The sequence below is a fragment of the Alosa alosa genome, chromosome 11 (assembly GCF_017589495.1).
Source record: "Alosa alosa isolate M-15738 ecotype Scorff River chromosome 11, AALO_Geno_1.1, whole genome shotgun sequence".
NCBI lineage: Eukaryota > Metazoa > Chordata > Actinopteri > Clupeiformes > Clupeidae > Alosa > Alosa alosa.
The window spans coordinates 846,949-867,034 of NC_063199.1; the positions used below are offsets into that span (position 1 = coordinate 846,949).

The 20,086-nt window shown below is 40.1% G+C and overlaps 1 protein-coding gene across 2 annotated transcripts in view; it reads right to left on the minus strand.

The window, feature by feature from the left end:
• Positions 1 to 14,987: 14,987 nt before the first annotated feature.
• Positions 14,988 to 20,086, minus strand: part of tmtc3 (transmembrane O-mannosyltransferase targeting cadherins 3) — a 71,352-nt gene continuing 66,253 nt past the window's right edge. For both annotated transcript variants that reach the window (XM_048256705.1, XM_048256706.1), the window contains 2 exons: positions 17,139 to 17,365; positions 14,988 to 16,870 (listed from right to left, as the gene is read on the minus strand). In XM_048256705.1, the coding sequence (XP_048112662.1) occupies positions 16,023 to 16,870; positions 17,139 to 17,365 (1,075 nt within the window). In that variant the 3' untranslated portion in view covers positions 14,988 to 16,022. The remainder of the gene's footprint in view (positions 16,871 to 17,138; positions 17,366 to 20,086) is intronic.

Consider the following 20,086-nt stretch of genomic DNA (forward strand, 5'->3'; position numbering starts at 1 on the left):
CCAATCAAGTTTGGCGGTGAAGCCGCCAAACAGGAAGTGAAGTGATCTCAGCAAGGCTTTCGCGTATCAACACCAAACTCAGTACAGGGTCTCAGGACCCAATTAGGAGGAGGCTCAATAAATGTGATGACTTTTGACCTATAGGTGGGCTTATAATTACCAAAATTACGTTTTAGCCTGTAACGGGTCATGTGTTTAGAATTAAAGCATATTAGTGATATCTGTTAATACCTTGAGAGGTCCTTAGGCCGCCACATGCCAACATGTGACATCAACATAAATGATCCAACCGCCATATTGGATGTCATCAAAAACACTTAAAAGGCATCAAAGGTCACAAAGTTTCTCTGATTTTCACGAAACTTGACGCAGATGATCGTCAGACCATGACTCATAAACGCATTGCTTTTTGGAGACATATTCAAAACCGGTTGCCTGTGACGACCAATCTTTTTGGCGCAAAGCCGCCAAACAGGAAGTGAAGTGATCTCAGAAAGGCTTTCGCGTATCAACACCAAACTCAGTAGAGGGTCTCAGGACCCAATTAGGAGGAGGCTCAATACATTTGATGACTTTTGACCTATAGGTGGCGCTATAATCACAAGAAGTGGGCTCATATTTCAGCAATGCTTTCACATATTAAAACCAAACTTAGTATATGGACTTGGGACCTCATCCTGAGGACAGACAATAATTTTAGCAACCTTTGACCACTAGGGGTGCTATAATTTGCAACACTTTCTCGTATCAACACCAAACTTGGTATATGGACTCGTGACTACAACCTGAGGACGCACAATAAATTTGGTGACTTTTGACCACTAGGGGTCCTATAATTATCAACACTTTCTCGTATTGACACCAAACTTGGTATGTGGACAAATGACTACAACCTGACTACGCACAATCAATTTGGTGATGTTTGAGGTATGCGTATGTGTTGGGGGTTATTGGGGTGTGTGGGAAAGGAGGTTTATCTGTGTATATGTGTGTGTATGGGACAGGGGGTTAATTGAGTGTGTGTATAATGTAACAACATTGTGTTGCCATGACAACTCCTGCTCAACTGCTTGGCCCCCACATTGCTGCTTGCAGCTATATTTATTATTATTATTATTATTATTATTATTATAACGAAACACTCATTTGCCATTGAACCGTACAGTAAAAAGTTGAGAAATTTGGCACATTCATTCGGTGCAGTCATATCTTTAATTTATCAAAGTTTGATGTCTGCACCTGGAGTGCTCTAGCGCCACCAACATTTCAAATGTTTTATTACATCTATGCACATAACGTTTGAACGGTACACCACATTTTGAACATTAAGGTATATTTGGAATCCTTGGATGAGACCGAACTCAACGCAGATCTGAATTTATGAGGTAAACGTAATTGATCAGGCTGCCATATTGGATTTAATCAAAACACCTAAAAGGCATCAAAGTTGGCAAAGTTTGTCCGATTTTCAATTTAAACTTGACGCGAGATGATCTTCAGACCATGACTCATAAATGCATTGCTTTTAGGAGCCATATTCAAAACCCGTCCGCCTCGTCACGACCAATCAAGTTTGGCAGCCGAAGCCGCCAAACAGGAAGTGAAGTGATCTCAGCAAGGCTTTCGCGTGATCAACACCAAACTCAGTATAGGGTCTCAGGACCCAATTAGGGAGGAGGCTCAATAAATTTGGTGACTTTTGACCTATAGGTGGCTTATAATTACCAAAATTACGTTTTAGCCTGTAACGGGTCATGTGTTTGGAATTAAAGCATATTAGTGATATCTGTTAATACCTTGAGAGGTCCTTAGGCCGCCACATGCCAACATGTGACGTCAACATAAATGATCCAACCGCCATATTGGATGTCATCAAAAACACTTAAAAGGCATCAAAGGTCACAAAGTTTCTCCGATTTTCACGAAACTTGACGCAGATGATCGTCAGACCATGACTCATAAACGCATTGCTTTTTGGAGACATATTCAAAACCGGTTGCCTGTGACGACTTCGCCGCCAAACAGGAAGTGAAGTGATCTCAGCAAGGCTTTCGCGTATCAACACCACCTCAGTAGAGTGTCTCAGGACCCAATTAGGAGGAGGCTCAATACATTTGATGACTTTTGACCTATAGGTGGCGCTATAATCACAAGAAGTGGGCTCATATTTCAGCAATGCTTTCACATATTAAAACCAAACTTAGTATATGGACTTGGGACCTCATCCTGAGGACAGACAATAATTTTAGCAACCTTTGACCACTAGGGGTGCTATAATTTGCAACACTTTCTCGTATCAACACCAAACTTGGTATATGGACTCGTGACTACAACCTGAGGACGCACAATAAATTTGGTGACTTTTGACCACTAGGGGTCCTATAATTATCAACACTTTCTCGTATCGACACCAAACTTGGTATGTGGACTCGTGACTACAACCTGACTATGCACAATACATTTGGTGATGTTTGAGGTGTGCGTATTTGTGGGGAGCCATTGGGGTGTGTGGGGCAGGAAGTTTATCTGTGTATATGTGTGTGTGTGGGACGAGGGGGTTAATTGGGTGTGTGTATAATGTAGCAACATTGGGTTGCCATGACAACTCCTGCTCAACTGCTTGGCCCCCACATTGCTGCTTGCAGCTATATTTATTATTGTTATTCTACTTTTATGCTTTCCTGTTTTTGAGGTGGTTAACATGGTCGAAAACTCTTGAAATTTGGCACACACGTCAGGTGTCACGCATCGCAGTGAGGTACAAGAGCTTGACCCCGGGCGTGGCCCAGGGACTCGCTAGCGCCCCCTTAGGTGACTGCTCTCGTGGTTGGCAAATATTTTGAGGTGGTTAACATAATCCAAAAGTCTTGAAATTTGGCACACACATCAGGTGTCACACAAAGCAGCTAGGTAAAAAAGCTTGGCCCCGGGCATGGCCCAGAGACTCGCTAGCGCCCCCTTACGGCCCCTTAGGTGACTGATCCCGTGGTGGGCATATACTTTCAGCTACACACACCAAATTTGGTAGGTGTCTGTATCTCCCAAGATGAACAACTTTCCTATGTACAATGCATTAGCCACGCCCAACAGGAAGTGAGACATTTGGGATTTTGTGCAGACTAATATGTGATGAATCATGATGCCAAAAGAGGTGCTTCCCATGGGTGAAAACGCATGAAATTCGGCACACACATCACAAGTGGTACAGTGAATAGCTTGGCACTGGGCGTTGCCCAGGAACTCCATAGCGCCCCCTTATGTCACTGTAACTTGTGGTTGGCATATAGTTTTAGATACAAACACCAAATTTGGTGGGTGTATGTAACTCCCAAATACAAACAACTTTTGTATTAACATGCCATTAGCCACACCCACAGGAAGTGAGGTAATTGAGATTTTGTGCGTTGTGGACATGATCAATTTTAACATACTCCTCCTAGACGGTTGATCCAATTCATGTCAAAGTTGGTATACATGATGCCAAGATGTTTCTGATTCTAAATTGTGAAGCTTTTTTTTTGATATGTTGTAATTTTGATCTAAATGGCTTAAATTATTGAATTTTAATACCCTTCCACATAAACAATAAATGTGTCATAATTCACCATGCATGGCTTGAAATGTTTAAAATTTCAGAGGTCATTGAATACCATGTTAATGATAATATTCACATGCCCATAATGCATGTTTGGCATAGCGCCACCAACTGGCAACAGAAAGAATGGCAATTATGCTGATGTCACATGATCAATTTGAACATACTCCTCCTAGACGGTTTGTCAGATTCATGTGAAATTTGGCAATCATTATGCCAAGATTTGCTGATATTAAATTGTGAAGGGATTTTTTTATGTTAGATATATTTGATATGATTTTAATATCTCACCATATAAACAGGAAATGTGTCATAAAGTCACAGTGCATTGAATGAATGGTCTGAAACTTCTCAGGTTAATAGATAACATGATTATGATGATATCCAGACACCCAATGGGCCTGCCTGGCATAGCCACCACCTGGCCAAGTAGGAAATGTGCCAGAAATGGAAAATGCCTTAAGTGATTGATCTGAAACTTTATAAAATATTGGATATCATTATTGTGAGCATATTCCCACATATAATTCACAGGCCTAGCATAGCCACCATCTGGCCAAACAGGAAATGGGGCAGAAATGCTCTATGCTTTGAATGAATGTTCTGAAACTTCTCAGGTTAATAGATATTATAATTATGATGATATCCAGAGACCCTATGGGCCTTCCTGGCATAGCGCCACCACCTGGCCAAGCAGGAAAATGTGCCAGAAATTGGTAATGCCTTTATTGGTTGATCTGAAACTTTACAAAATATTGGATATCATTATTGTGATGATATTCACATGTGTAATTCACATGCCTAATATAGCGCCACCATCTGGCCAAAAAGTGTATCAGAAATGTTCTTTGCTTAAAATGAATAATCTGAAATTTCTCAGGTTAATATATATTATGATTATGATGACACAACATGGGCCTGCCTTGCATTTAAGCCCACACCTGGCCAAGCAAATAAATGTTCCAGAAAATAACATGCAAAACAAATAGCACACACATCAAATATGTACATTTTACAAATGCACCACTTCGGTGCTTTGATGGATTCTGAAATGTCACGGGTTGCGGCCCGCAGGTGCTCGGGCCCGCCATTGCCGCTTGCGGCTATATTTATTATTATTTTTTGTTCACCTTTTTGCTATTTTTGAGGTGGTTACCATGGATGAAAAGTCTTGGAATTTGGCACACACATCTGGTATCACAATGGCTACACAGGCATAAAGGCTTGGCCCGGGCATGGCCCAGGGACTCAGTAGCGCCCCTTAGGTGATTGATCCAGTGGTTGGCATATACTTTCAGCTAGACACACCAAATTTGGTAGGTGTGTGTATCTCCCCAAGATGAACAACTTTCGTATGGACAATGCATTAGCCACGCCCAACAGGAAGTGAGGTATTTGGGATTTTTTTAATATGTGATGAAAAATGTGATGAATCATGATGCCAAAAGAGGTGCTTCCCATGGGTGCAAACGCATGAAATTTGGCACACACATCAAGAGGTACAGTGAATACACAGGGGATAAAAGCTTAGCATCGGCGTTGCCCAGGAACTCCATAGCCCCCTTTATGTCACTGTGACTTGTGGTTGGCATATAGTTTTATATACACACACCAAATTTGGTGGGTGTATGTAACTCCCAAAAACAAACAACTTTTGTATTAACATGCCATTAGCCACGCCCATAGGAAGTGAGGTAATTGAGATTTTGTGCATTGTGGACATGATCAATTTTAACGCACTCCTCCTAGACGGTTGATCCGATCCATGTGAAAGTTGGTATACATGATACCAATATGCATCTGATTCTAAATTGTGAAGCTCTTTTTGATATGTTGTAGTTTGAGGAAATGGAAAAACTATGAATTTTAATACCCTTAAACAATAAACATAATACCCACATAAACAATAAATGTGTCTTAATTCACAATGCATGGCTTGAAATGTTTAAAATTTCACAGGTCTTTGAATACCATGTTAATGATAATATTCACATGCCCATAATGCATGTTTGGCATAAGCCACCAACTGGCAACAGAAAGAATGGCAATTATGCTGATTTCACATGATCAATTTGAACATACTCCTCCTAGACGGTTTGTCAGATTCATGTGAAATTTGGCAATCATTATGCCAAGATGTCGCTGATATTAAATTGTGAAGGGATTTTTGATATGTTAGATATATTTGATATGATTTTAATATCTCACCACATGAAGAGGAAATGTGTCATAAATCACAGTGCATTGAATGAATGGTCTGAAACTTCTCAGGTTAATAGATAACATGATTATGATGATATCCAGACACCCAATGGGCCTGCCTGGCATAGCGCCACCACCTGGCCAAGCAGGAAATGTGCCAGAAATGGAAAATGCCTTAAGTGATTGATCTGAAACTTTATAAAATATTGGATATCATTATTGTGAGCATATTCACATGCGTAATTCACAGGCCTAGCATAGCGCCACCATCTGGCCAAGCAGGAAATGGGGCAGAAATGCTCTATGCTTTGAATGAATGTTCTGAAACTTCTCAGGTTAATAGATATTATAATTATGATGATATCCAGAGACCCTATGGGCCTGCCTAGCATAGCGCCACCACCTGGCCAAGACGGAAAATGTGCCAGAAATTGGTAATGCCTTTATTGGTTGATCTGAAACTTTACAAAATATTGGATATCATTATTGTGATGATATTCACATGTGTAATTCACATGCCTAATATAGCGCCACCATCTGGCCAAAAAGTGTATCAGAAATGTTCTTTGCTTAAAATGAATAATCTGAAATTTCTCAGGTTAAAATATATTATGATTATGATGACACAACATGGGCCTGCCTTGCATTGCGCCCACACCTGGCCAAGCAATAAATGTTCCAGAAAATAACATGCAAAAACAAATAGCACACACATCAAATATGTACATTTTACAAATGCACCACTTCGGTGCTTTGATGGATTCTGAAATGTCACGGGTTGCGGCCCGCAGGTGCTCGGGCCCGCCATTGCCGCTTGCGGCTATATTTATTATTATTTTTTGTTCACCTTTTTGCTATTTTTGAGGTGGTTACCATGGATGAAAAGTCTTGGAATTTGGCACACACATCTGGTATCACAATGGCTACACAGGCATAAAGGCTTGGCCCTGGCGCGGGCCCAGGGACTCAGTAGCTCTTAGGTGATTGATCCAGTGGTTGGCACATACTTTCAGCTAGACACACCAAATTTGGTAGGTGTGTGTATCTCCCCAAGATGAACAACTTTCGTATGGACAATGCATTAGCCACGCCCAACAGGAAGTGAGGTATTTGGGATTTTGTGCGGACTAAAATGTGATGAATTGTGATGCCAAAAGAGGTGCTTCCCATCGGTGCAAACGCATGAAATTTGGCACACACGTCAAGAGGTACCGTGAATACACAGGGGAAAAGCCTTAGCACCGGGCGTTGCCCAGGAACTCCATAGCGCCCCCTTATGTCACTGTGACTTGTGGTTGGCATATAGTTTTATATACACACACCAAATTTGGTGGGTGTATGTAACTCCCAAAAACAAACAACTTTTGTATTAACATGCCATTAGCCACGCCCATAGGAAGTGAGGTAATTGAGATTTTGTGCATTGTGGACATGATCAATTTTAACGTACTTCTCCTAGACGGTTGATCCGATCCATGTGAAAGTTGGTATACATGATACCAATATGCATCTGATTCTAAATTGTGAAGCTTTTTTTGATATGTTGTAGTTTGAGGAAATGGAAAAACTATGAATTTTAATACCCTTAAACAATAAACATAATACCCACATAAACAATAAATGTGTCTTAATTCACAATGCATGGCTTGAAATGTTTTAAATTTCACAGGTCTTTGAATACCATGGACGTGAATTTCTATTGTAGATAGAGAAAAACATAGAGTGTATGGGAGATTCACAATTTTGTCCTCTACTCAGTGATAAAAACAGAATCAATGTGTCACCTTTTGTTCAAAAGTTATGATAAATTTATTAGACCTTTGCAGACGGCAATCTAAACATTCCGTTTTTCATACTTGATGCCCTTGTGAGACAAAAAGGCTTATTGTGTGGCCATGCAACATGACAGAGATAAGATATACCCACCATTGTAATCAGGAGAACTAGCCCTTTAAAATGGTACATATCATAGTTAATAAGTTTGAGGGTAACACACATTGTTTTTAAACAAAACCTTCAAAATTCAACATCAAAAAACGTGAAAATATCAATTTGTCAAGATGAATCTTTCTTTTCACCTAATGTCTGTTGTAGATATAGTGTGCAAAGGATAGCCAGTGTTGTGTTCTCCTCAGTGAAAAAAACAGAATCAATTTATCACCTTTGGTTCAGAAGTTATGATTAATTTACTCATAACAGTAACAAGTAGAATTACTTTCATTTCCCGGTTTGGCATCTGACCTAAAAATACAGATATAATGGTCATGTAAAAAAATAAGCTGTTTTACCATCAAAACAAGCTCAATATGGGATGTCTTACTGTACTCTGAAGAGGCTAAATCAATTGTGGGGAGGACAGATAAAGGCTGAAAGACAGACTAGCTGATTGTAACTGCTTCTCCGTGTGCTTCATTCTACTATGAAAACAAGAATATAGAGACACTGGCACATGTGTTAGGTTTACTTAAAGGGAAATAAATCATTTTATTTAGAAAAGTCTTAAACAATGTGATTAAATAACCAGGAACAACAACTTCAGGTAAATAACAAACATATGTTTACAAACATGCAGTAACTATTAGAACTACAAGAATGACAAGACAACAGTATAACAAAGATCAACAAACCTTACATGGTGAACAAAACATCAATTCATACTAACATTCACACACATATATATAAACAATTAAAACGTCAGAAGAAATTCAATACATTTAACAACCATACAGCATATAATTCGATACAATATATAATTATCCATATCATTTGCCCCACACATAAGGTGATACACTAACGCCACATTCACACCAGATCCGTGGTGTGTGCATTGTCACAGCTGTGGCATGGTTGTGTGTGTGTGTGTCTGTGTGTGTGTGTGTGTGTGTGTGTGTGTGTGTGTGTGTGTGTGTGTGTGTGTGTGTGTGTGCATGCGTGTGTGTGTCCATCTAAGCCTAGCAGACGATGGGGTGTAAATGCTATTGGAGTTGGTGTCTCTGTCTGTGTTGGAAGGATAGGCAAAGTGTATGCTTTCTACCTGACATGGGACTTGACCAAACTCAAAATAAAGAAATTGTCAGATAAGAAATATAGAAATTGAATTACAAATCTAACCAAACTATTATCACTATAATCCCTCTCATTATTGTTATAAGCAACACTCTTATCACAACCAGAAATGTGCTTGCGCCCAGATGGACGCACACACACACACACACAAACATGCTTACCCAGCTGAGGATGATGGAAGATTATCTCCTCCTGTAGCACATCATTGTCTTCTTCTTCATCCAGAAGCTACCCATCCATGTCCCATGTCCATGCCATCGTGGTCCTTGGGGTCATATTTGCCATGAGCAGTCGGCTGCTTTCACCCCAGTTGCACGTACTTCTCTCCCTCCATCTAAAATAACAAATCACAGGTCTGATAGTGAATAGGTTGTTTAGTTTTATTTTACATTACTTCCACATAATCTTAATCACCACCAACCATGACTCTTTTCACTAAAAGTATTATTGTCACTGGAGGACTCCAATATTGCTTGGAGAGGTAACATTAGTCTCAGAGCTCACTACAGTAAGTGTTATTGCCTTGGCTAAACCATACATAGCATACCAGCTTACAAGCAAAAATGTATTTATTAACATGAGTCAGGAGATATGACAGAAAACATCTAAACAGCATATGCATACACATACACACCATGCATAGGCTACTGCAGTTGCGTAAAGACAAAACACCCCCTTAGAAAATAATGTGTTGACGAGTAGACTTGGGTGTATGAGCTCCCATCATAGTTCACCCAAAAACCTTATAATCGTAGCAGCCAACCTTACAGCCTAAAAGCTAAACAATACTAAAACACATTTATAACAAATCTTCAGGTCATGTATTCATGAAAACAGCAGTCAATGAATAAAATCCTTACGTTACACCATCGGTGATCAACACAGTCTTCACGTCGGTAACGTAACATTTACGTTGTCATTCATGTCAGATGTTTCTATCTAAGTAAGCTAAGCAACTTGGCTACAAACAACTGTAAATTGTGCTATACATATTACGAAGGAATGAAAGGTTTATTTGACAATAAAATACCGATTAGGTGGACTTGACATAAAGTTGGCAGTCATGAAGCACGGGAGTGAACTTTATCGCGACTACGCGTCAAGGACATGTTGCAGCCTCTCCTGATGCTAACGTTACCTAACTTAGCTAGTTTTCTATCAGATGACAAGCAAGCAACATCGTTCAAAATAGAACAAATCGTTAAAGTTTCAGTCTTCGTAGGTCTGTAATCTTGGTTGACATATAGTAGCCCCCCAAAAATGACTGAAAATGATGAGTTTACTAAAGATTACGGTGTGCTAAAATACCAGCTGTCATCAGCTGAAGTGAACACACACACGCATTATGTTACGGCCATGCATACAAGGTGTAATTACCAGCAAAAATAACTTTTAAAAAACGATTTTGAAGTAATAACATGGATAACAAGTAATAATAACATAAAAAGACTTGTTTTTACCTCAGATGATCCAGTAGTTTCTCCTTTAGACGACGTCAAGATCAACGATGCATAGTGCTTCCTGCTGTTTTTCCTCTAGTGGAGGGAGATGTCAACTCTTGATTTTTCCTTCACGTAGTAAAAGAAATTCGCGCCACAAATCCCTTAACCAATCATATCACCAGAAAGCCTATGATGTGACGTTTTTGAGGAAGTTTTCAGTGATAAAATTGGTTGGGGTATGGCGGAGTTATTAGACTGAACGTCATCGGTACTGGGGTACCGAAATTAGAATGGGCCGTCTGCAAAGGGTTAATATATATTATGATTATGATGACACACAATGGGCCTGCCTTGCATTGCGCCCCCACCTGGCCAAGCAAGTAAATGTGCCAGAAAATAACATGCAAAAACAAATAGCACACACATCAAATATGTACATTTTACAAATGCACCACGTCGGTGCTTTGTTGGATTCTGAAATGTCACGGGTTGTGGCCCGCAGGTGCTCGGGCCCGCCATTGCCGCTTGCGGCTATATTTTTATTATTATGTTAGAGGGGAATTTTAGGGATAACTTGTCAACTGTTGAATTGCATATCACAAAATGTATGCCATAAATTGGTTACTTGAAAGCATATCATTGTACCCTACATATTGTGATGTAGCGCCACCTAGTGTAAAACCTCACGTCCAACAGGAAGTGAGTTAGTGTTTCCAATGTATATAACTTGCAAGAACACACACACCTGATACGTGCATTTGATGCATGCACGACATGTGAGTGCATTGTTGGATTGCGAAATGTCATGGGATCGCGGACCGCAGGTGCTCGGGCCCACCATCATCGCTTGCGGCTATATTTAAAAATTGCCTTCGTGATTTCATTTCAAGTAACATTATGCTATTTACAGGCAAACAAATTAATGTGACGGGGTGGTTAGTCAAACCAAGGGATGCCAAAAAATCTTAAGATATTTACCAAAAAAACGTTTTATTATAAATAAATATGTCTAATGCCATCAGGAAAATATATTTAATTCTGTAAATAACAAAAGTTTGATAAGAATATAACATCTAAGTGATGATATTTTAGATGTAAATGTTCTGTCGGTCAACCGGGACAAATGGAAATGGCCATGCACTTTTAAATGGTTAAAAATAGTGTGATGCTCTTTAACCCTTAAAGGTGTAGGTTTTTGAACATTCTAAGTTCCGCAACAATTGAAGGTTCTAAAATTCTATGTTGAATTCAATGAACCCAGATATTCTTTAGAATGTTAATTTCCCAACATTCCCGTCACACCGGTGTGACGGTACTCCTTTAAGGGTTAATAATAGTATTTTCTTGTTGTAACAAGAACCTTTGAATTATTAGCTTTAGGTTTTAGAAACACACTTTAGCTATAGTTTGTATCTTATGCATCTAATCAAATGTGACGAAAATGGCACCCGTTTCATAGAAAGACCTGTTTTCTTGAATTATTATGACTGAATTTTTGGTCAACGATACCCGGGACACCAAAACACAGGGGAACATCTATTTATCCTTGCCTTACCTCCACTGACACTTACTCTACCAAATTATCTCACTGTATTACCTCCACTAGTCCATACTCCAAATCATTTGACAGTTATAACTTCCATCATTACAGTGCATGAAAATGCACTGTTCTGTTATCCGAAGTCTTCTTCTTCTTCTTCCCACCAAATTTCTGCGTCTAATTACAGTGCATGGAAATGCACTGTTCTGTTATCCAAAGTCGTCTTCTTATTATTACAGTCCATGAAAATGCACTGTTCTGTTATCCAAAGTCTTCTTCTTCTTCCTACCAAATTTCTGTGTCTAATTCAGCTTCAACCGTTTAACGTAGAAACTTTGTTCAAACTTTGTTACGTAGGTCTTAAAATAGGACACTTTCAAAGACATGCTTATTTTCCCCCATATACTTTGCCTTGGCACTATGACATCACAATGGGCCAGTTAAACTGATTGCACCTGTATCAGCTGCTTTCTGCTCAACTAGGCCAACTCTCTCTGTGTCTCTCCATTCTACAAGGATATGAGGCATATTCCATCCAACTGTCTATCCATCCATCTTCTACAAACCATTCACTCATCCACCCATTAAACTATTTATCAACATCCATTAAACAATCTGCCTATCAACATTCATTAAACTTTCGGTCTATCAACATCCATTACACTATGTACATTCAATGTTTAAACTATCTTCTCTGTCTCAGGCTTTAAAGCAACACCGAAAAGTTTTTTGTACCTTAAAATAATGTTTCCAAAATCGTTTCAGTGGTTCATCAACTTGTAACAGGGTGAATGGCACTTTCTGCATTCGCTTCGCGGCCCTCTATCGGCTATAACCGCACTATGTAAGTTTGCCGGATCGGGTAGCGGATCTGTAGTTTGTGTTATTTGCAAAGCTGATGCTGGATAAACAAATAGTGTGTGAGGAAAAGAGGAAAAGTTCTTTGGTGTTGCTTTAAGCATACAATCTGGCTCACCTAAGACTACAGATCCTGTTTAACTGTTTCCAAATAAAAGTTTGATTTGATCTTAATGTGTGTTCTTGTATGTGTCATATAAGCTGGATGCCACAATTTGCCTCAGGATGAATAATGTATCTATCTGTACATCAAGTCTTTAACCAAACTACATTCATCTTTCTAAAAAGTGTCATAACAGTCAACAAATTGATCACATAGTGTACTAGTGAAGTCACTGGCATGTCATTACTGGCATAGTCAGCACATAGTCAGCATGGCTATTGGGAGCCCTGGGAGAAAACTCATTGGCCAGTCACTCTGTGGGCCTCTTGCACAGCATCTACCAAAGTGCATCTATTTAGAGCTGTCTTACAATGTATGTTAATCCCTCTGATATTGATGTCCTTTCCCCAGGGTACAAGGATAGAGACATGGTTGTTTGTAAATAATCAGGTATTGCAGAAGAGTCAGTGTGCATTTAATCCAATAAAAACCCAAATTGTCCACTCACATGGACAGAGACCATAATGATGTTAGACTTGCTGTGTGATGAAATGTCAAATGTGATGAAAATCTTTCAAGGCCCCTGAGATAGTCTGACTGGATTCATTGCAAACACTGAACTTCACATTAGTATTAGAAACCGAGAACAGCCATGGTAGCGACCATTTTCTTATTGGCAGAAACCCAAAGCATCTTTTTATCTTTCTATTCAGTCTTCCAGACATTTCTTTTTTAAGAATGTGGCTCAGTGACAACTGTTTAGACACAGTTAACAGTTGTCAAGATGCTACATCTATAATGGCTACGGTACAGCAAACTCAGACAGAACTAGAGGTGCATAACATAACATCAATCAGTCAACATATAACAGAGGAAGTTGTGTTCTAAATATTATAATTATTATTACACTAATACACAATCGCATTCCGAACACAAAACACATTGACATTCAAGATAATGTGAATATTAATATAAAAAAAAAAAAACATGAGTCTTACTGAATGGGCCAATAGTTCATTTGGGTTGCCTTGGGTAGATCTGACTGATTTCCAAGTGGGTGTTCACTATTTTCTGTGGGTATGCACAGGGTGCGATTAGCAAAAAAAAAAAAAAAACGGGGGGATGATTTTGAATAAGTTTGTATAAGCTTTCTCATTCATTTGTCCAGCTAACTTTTCCATTGAGACTAGCCATTTATGATTGGTTACACAGTCGACATTCTGAAATGTCCTGCATGATCAAGGCCAAAGTAACCAGTCATCACGCAGCCACTGTGTCAGCAACACGAGCGCTGACAGTGACGGTGCGTTTCTGATGTCAGATTATTATGTACTAGACTGTTCTCACATTGCAGCGCTTTACTTATATGAAGTAGTATTAATCAATATGAGGGGCAGAGGGGGATAAATGTTGCCCCCTCGGTGATGAAAAAAATTAAGAAGAGGGGAGGATATCAAGACCTGGGGGCAACATCCCCCCATCAAATCACACCCTGGGTACCCAAGCTCCTGAACACCCATGGAGTTGTTAATTAGGACCTGAGATGTGGGACTGGAGAAGGTGATTTCTCAGCTGAACAGAAGTCAATAGCCTGAGATCCAAATGCTTTAACATGCACAGCTGGGTCGCAGAGAGAAGATTGGGCATGCTCTGAAGGTAGAAAAGAAAAAACTGATGCCTCATATGCTTTCATGAGTATGAGAGCATCTCAAAGCTCCAAGTCAGTTTTGTGAATTCACCCGTACGTTCACAGCTCAATGGGACCTCCATGATTTAGTCTCAGTAACTGTTGTTCTCCTAAAATCGTTCTCCTAAAATCACCCATTTCATGCTGAACATTAGGAAAGTTGCCCTGGAAGTTTACATTTCAATTCATTATATGTAATGTCATTAAGAAAATGCAATGGTGATGTAAAGCTCGATGGCAATTTGAAGTTAAAATAGGAACGTGACACCATGTGGGTTAAACACTGATTTTTAACAATACACTGTAAGCTTGGTTTCAAGGCTGAACCATTACATTGTTTGAAGTTCCAACCACTCTGTGACAGGACAGGAAAATCCTGTTTAAGTGTTCCCAAGATGAAGGTAATTAGTGGGGAGCACAAGTGAGGGTATAAAAACATTGCAACATTATTTACTGTAAATGTGTTATTACAGGATTATTATAACAGGACACTGTTGGAGATACTGTCATTTTATTAGTGGGAGTGCAAATATTCAAAGACTATCTTTAAAATTTCAATGTGAAAACTGATACATATTCTGATATCTTAATGCTTAAACATAGGTTTAGCCATCAACTATAAACACAAAGGAAAACAGTCTGTCTTAATTCAGGTTCAGGTTACAGCTTGTGTGTTATATTTGCTTTGTGCTGGTAAAAGATTTTTTTTGCCAATGATACCAAAGATAGACTTTAGGTGTAATCTGTCAGGCAATATTGTCATCTAAATCAGATAACAAATCAAAAGTTTCTGAAGCTGTTTGGCAAGATGAAGATTGAGACACAAAAAGAAAGAAGAACCTATGCAAAGTCCTGTATGAAAGTGACCAAAAAGTTAACAGGTTAAAAGTTTTAACAGGTTAAAACAGAGTACTCTTAACTGGCAATACTTGTCTAATTAGAATACAAGGACATGATGCAACCATGAAGGAGGAAAAGATTTTGCGAACAATTAAATGCCAAATGGTGTAGCTATGTAAGAACTAGAGGATAGGGGGTTAACACAATGAAATAACTAAGAACTAAGGCACCAAGATTACAATGCATGCAGGAACTCACCCATTCCCATCTGGAGGGAGGTGATAAGCTTTGACTCAAGATTAAATCAATGGCAATATGATGTCATGATTATCTAAGCCCCTCTGCAGCTATATTTAAAATGCCATGATCATGAGATCACAGAATGATAAAGATCAACTAACAAACAAAGATCCAGTGATTTTAAAAGAAATAATTTGCATAAAACATATAAATTAACATAAAATCACAGCAAGAAGGACCATTCTATTTTCCGTTTTGCGCATGGGTTCTTTCAACGGTCTTCAGAGAAATGTTATTGTCTCCATTTTACTTAACAGTATCTGATAAGGAACTCTGACACAGAGTTAATAAGACATGCAAAGACAAACAGGACATGTTTTGAGAATGGATGCACATTTGTGCTTTAAATTGTTCTATAAAAAGTAGCCTGTGACAGATAAACAACAGGGTTAATCACCGCTTAATATGCGCTCAATCTCTTCTAGTCTTTTCAAGGCAGCTGCTCTTTTCTTTTCAATGTCTTTAATCTCTTTTGTGGATTTGCTCTTAGTCCGCTTGTCAAGTTGGCTGCCCTCCAGGTCTGTCGATTGGTCCTGGCCTTGGTTGTCAGAGCTTTCTACAGGGGAGGATTTCCGTCCATTCTTCTCATTCCCATCCCCCTGCTTGGCTTCTGCACTAACAGCCTGCCCTTTCCTCTCCTTCCTTTCCCCCTCAGTCACCGAGGAAGTAGCACCCTCTACTGGTAACAGAACATGCCCCGAAGCACTAATTGCTGCCATCTTATTGCGGACAATGTTCAGGTGTCTGCGGACATATTCCTCTTGTGGAGCCATGGCCAGTGTCTCTTGGAGGCACTGCTCAGCCCGTAAAAGGTCTCGTTCCTCAAAGTAGACCACACACAGGTTGTGTTTGCCCTGTACATTGGTGGGGTCCATGCTCAAGATGCGCTGGAAACAGGTTTTGGCTCCATGCGTGTCTTTTTTGTGGTTCATTAGGATATCTCCTTTTAGAATGAGGCCTTTAATGTGTTCAGGATGGTACTGCAACAACTCATTCAACACAGGCAGGGCATCCAGCTCCCGTTGGGACTGGGAATAGAGCAGTGCCAAGTTGAACAAAGCACTTCGAAAGCCAGCCTGCAGGTGGATGGCCTTACGCATCCAGTGTTCAGCTGCCTCATTCTCACTGCCATCCATGGCAAGCATCCCTAGATTGAAATAGCCATTTGCATCATTAGGCTCCTCTTCTATATAAGTGAGGAAACGCCGATTTGCTTCTGGACGGAGTCTTGCATCACCTATTGGGTCAGTAGGGAAAGACAAATTAAAAGCCTGATGGATTTATCATATTAGGGATCTGAAAATGATTCAATGTAATATCAGAGCAGATTTATTCGATAGAACATACAAATTGCCTCTCGGAATACTAGATAATGTAGAGACAGGTTCTGCAGGCATAATTTTGTATTGTTACATGCATCACACATGGACCTCATCTGCTTTCCAAATCTGCTGGAACTGAAAATATGTGTATTCACCGTCTGCAGAAATGCAATGGTCTCTTACCAGACTCCTGCATGAGTAGAGCTGAATTGAACAAAGCCAGCTTATGCCGTGGATTTAGCTCAAGGGCGCGATTGAAGTTTCTTAGGGCCTCTGCAGGCTCCTTCATTTCAATGTTGACAATGGCCAAATTGTACCAGAGATCAGCATTGGTGTGGTCCAACTCAAGGGCCCTGAGATAGGCATCCTTAGCCTCTGTAGGTTTATTCATCTTCAATAAAAGCTCCCCCCTGTAATTTAAAGTAAATATTAGAGCTGCTTTGGGATTTGAAAAACATTCAAATTCAATATCATTCTATCTTGCAAGATAGCATTTCTAAGAGACCCTTTTGAACTTTGTTATTTAATCCAAAACCACAATTTTCAGTTGATGTTGAAAAAACTTTGCTATTAGAAATACCGTAAAAAATTAATTAATGGCCAGGCTTATAAGCTGCTTATATGTGGGACAGGTGTCTATATTGATTAGTTCCTTTCCACAAAACCTTTGCTCAGCAAAGATGGGATATGCTATCAAATTGATTATTGAAAATCTGCCTACTAAAATAGTCTGTTCAATAAAGTATTAATTATGAATCATTCATTTGATATAGCACTGAGTGTTACCTAGGTGAACCTTGTGCAGAGAGAGAGAGAGAGAGAGAGAGAGAGAGAGAGAGAGAGAGAGAGAGAGAGAGAGAGAGAGAGAGAGAGAGAGAGAGAGGGATGTCTCAAAATACCACTAGTCTGAAAAGATGAAATCAAGGAATGGACACATACAGTGCAAATGGAAAGTTTTCCATATTTTGTTATGCTTCAGACTCATTTTAAAATGGATTCAATTCATTTATTCATTTCATGGATTATTTTTTTTTTCTCATCAATCTACACACAATACTCTAATACACCACAAAAACGGAAGTGGTAATATCCCATTTATAAGTATTCAGACCCTTTGCTGACACTTTCAACTGAGCTCTGGTGCATCCTACTTCTATCAATGGTCATTGAGATGCTTCTACATCTCAAGTAACCCTTCAAAGTGGCCTATTATAAGTATAAAATGCAAAACCATAGCGGCTCTAATATGGCCAAGTTCACCTATTTTCACGGTCATGAATGAAATTCAGGGATAGAGACCGTTGAGACGTCATGACGCAGATACTACTTCTACCACACCGCTGGTTTATTCAGAATATACTGATTAACATGTAAATGGAAACATTCGGCCTCATTGGGTCCTACGAAAACTCTTGAAAACCCATCAGTCACCACTAAAGGGCACACTCTCCCCCACCTACGTGTGTGCAGCACTGAACAGGACTGATGCACGTAAGGCTGCTGGTCCTGATCCTCAGCAACCAGCAACTTGATGCAACATTCTAAAACATTGCAACTGTGACTAGACATGGTAAATGCTTTGCAACGACGTGCAACATCTAATTCACAGCGCTGCAACTCCTTTCTGCAACGGTTTCGTCTCATTGCGAATCTTTGGTGTGAATTGGGTTTTAAACAGATGATCTGACGGGTTTAGAAGATTAAATACAACCCAAAACAGACCAGGCCTCTATTTCAGACCGGCCTTTAACCCAAACCTGTAGCCACACCAGGCGTTTAAAAGAGACAGGCGTCTATTTGGGACTCGGCTATTATTTGAAGTTTTATGGTATACATGTGCCGGGGCCACTGAATTCTGCAGCAGACATCATGTTAAGACAGAGTCCAAGCCTAGGAGAGTGGATACTTCACCCCCAGTTGGACGAGGAGATTTGGTCTCACATCAGCAGGGCAGAGGGCGACCTGTTTATGACCAGGGAGTTGACACATTGTCGGCTCTTTTTCTCCCCGAGATGACGGTCCCTCCCTGGGTTGGGAAGCCGTGGTGCAGTCATGGTCCCAGGTTTTACAGTACAGCTTTCAGCCCTTCACTCTCCTCCAGCCTATCCTCTGCAGGTGCAGATGGAGCAGATTAGGTTGATTCTGACTTTCAGCAATACAACTCTGTTAGACGGTCCGCTGAGGGCTCCCTGTACGGAGAGATCTGTTGTCTTAGGCGAGCAGTACCCTGTTCCACCCCTTACCGGTAGGAGGTGGTGGCCTGACCCCTGAGCCAGAGCCTGTGGTGCAGACAATACAGTAGGCCTGTGCGACATCTACAAAGGCAGTTTACTCTTACTGATGACAGGTGTTTATGACTTGGTGTGAGGCTACCGACTTGGCTAGTACATCCTGCTGCTCCTGGAGTCCCAGTTGGAGGCACGGAAATTTGCTGTTATTCAGTGAGGCATGGTAGTAGCAATCAAGGCTGTTTGTGTCGGGGAATATGCACAGGAGGGCTGCGCCCTGATTTTCCGGTTCCTTAGAGTCAGTTTGCATTTTTATATTGCCAGCACCCAGTTCGTCTTGTGTTCTATACACTGCCAAAAGTGCGTAAATCTTTGACTGACCCCCCAGGGCGTCCTATGGACCCTTTCAAGAGAGTTCCATTATCAGCATCAGTTGGCCCCACAGGACTTTCTTTTTAACATTCCATGTGTTATCTTAATGCAGAGGAAGTAGATTGGGGCCCAAATAGAACGTTCAAGCATTGTTTTTGTTTTTATTGTTGAAAGGGTCCATAGTTGTGCAGAATGGTTCTTTATTGGCGCCTTTGTCTGAATTTGTTCAAACCCTATGTGCACACATTACCTGCCTATACAAAATATTCTACTGACTTCATAAATTAGATCTCGGATGTAACTGATCTACCTAATGAAGTCCTTCTAGTCACACTGGACATTGCTAGCTTCTATTCTAATATTCCGCATGACGGTGGACTGGAGGCATTGGCCTTTTACTTAAAAGACCAAGACAATACTGCCACTCCGCCTAGTGAGCTATTGATTGACCTAGCTGCTTTGGTGGTGAAGAAAAATTATTTCTTGTTTGATGGAGACTTTTATCTACAGGTGTCTGGCATAAGCATGGGT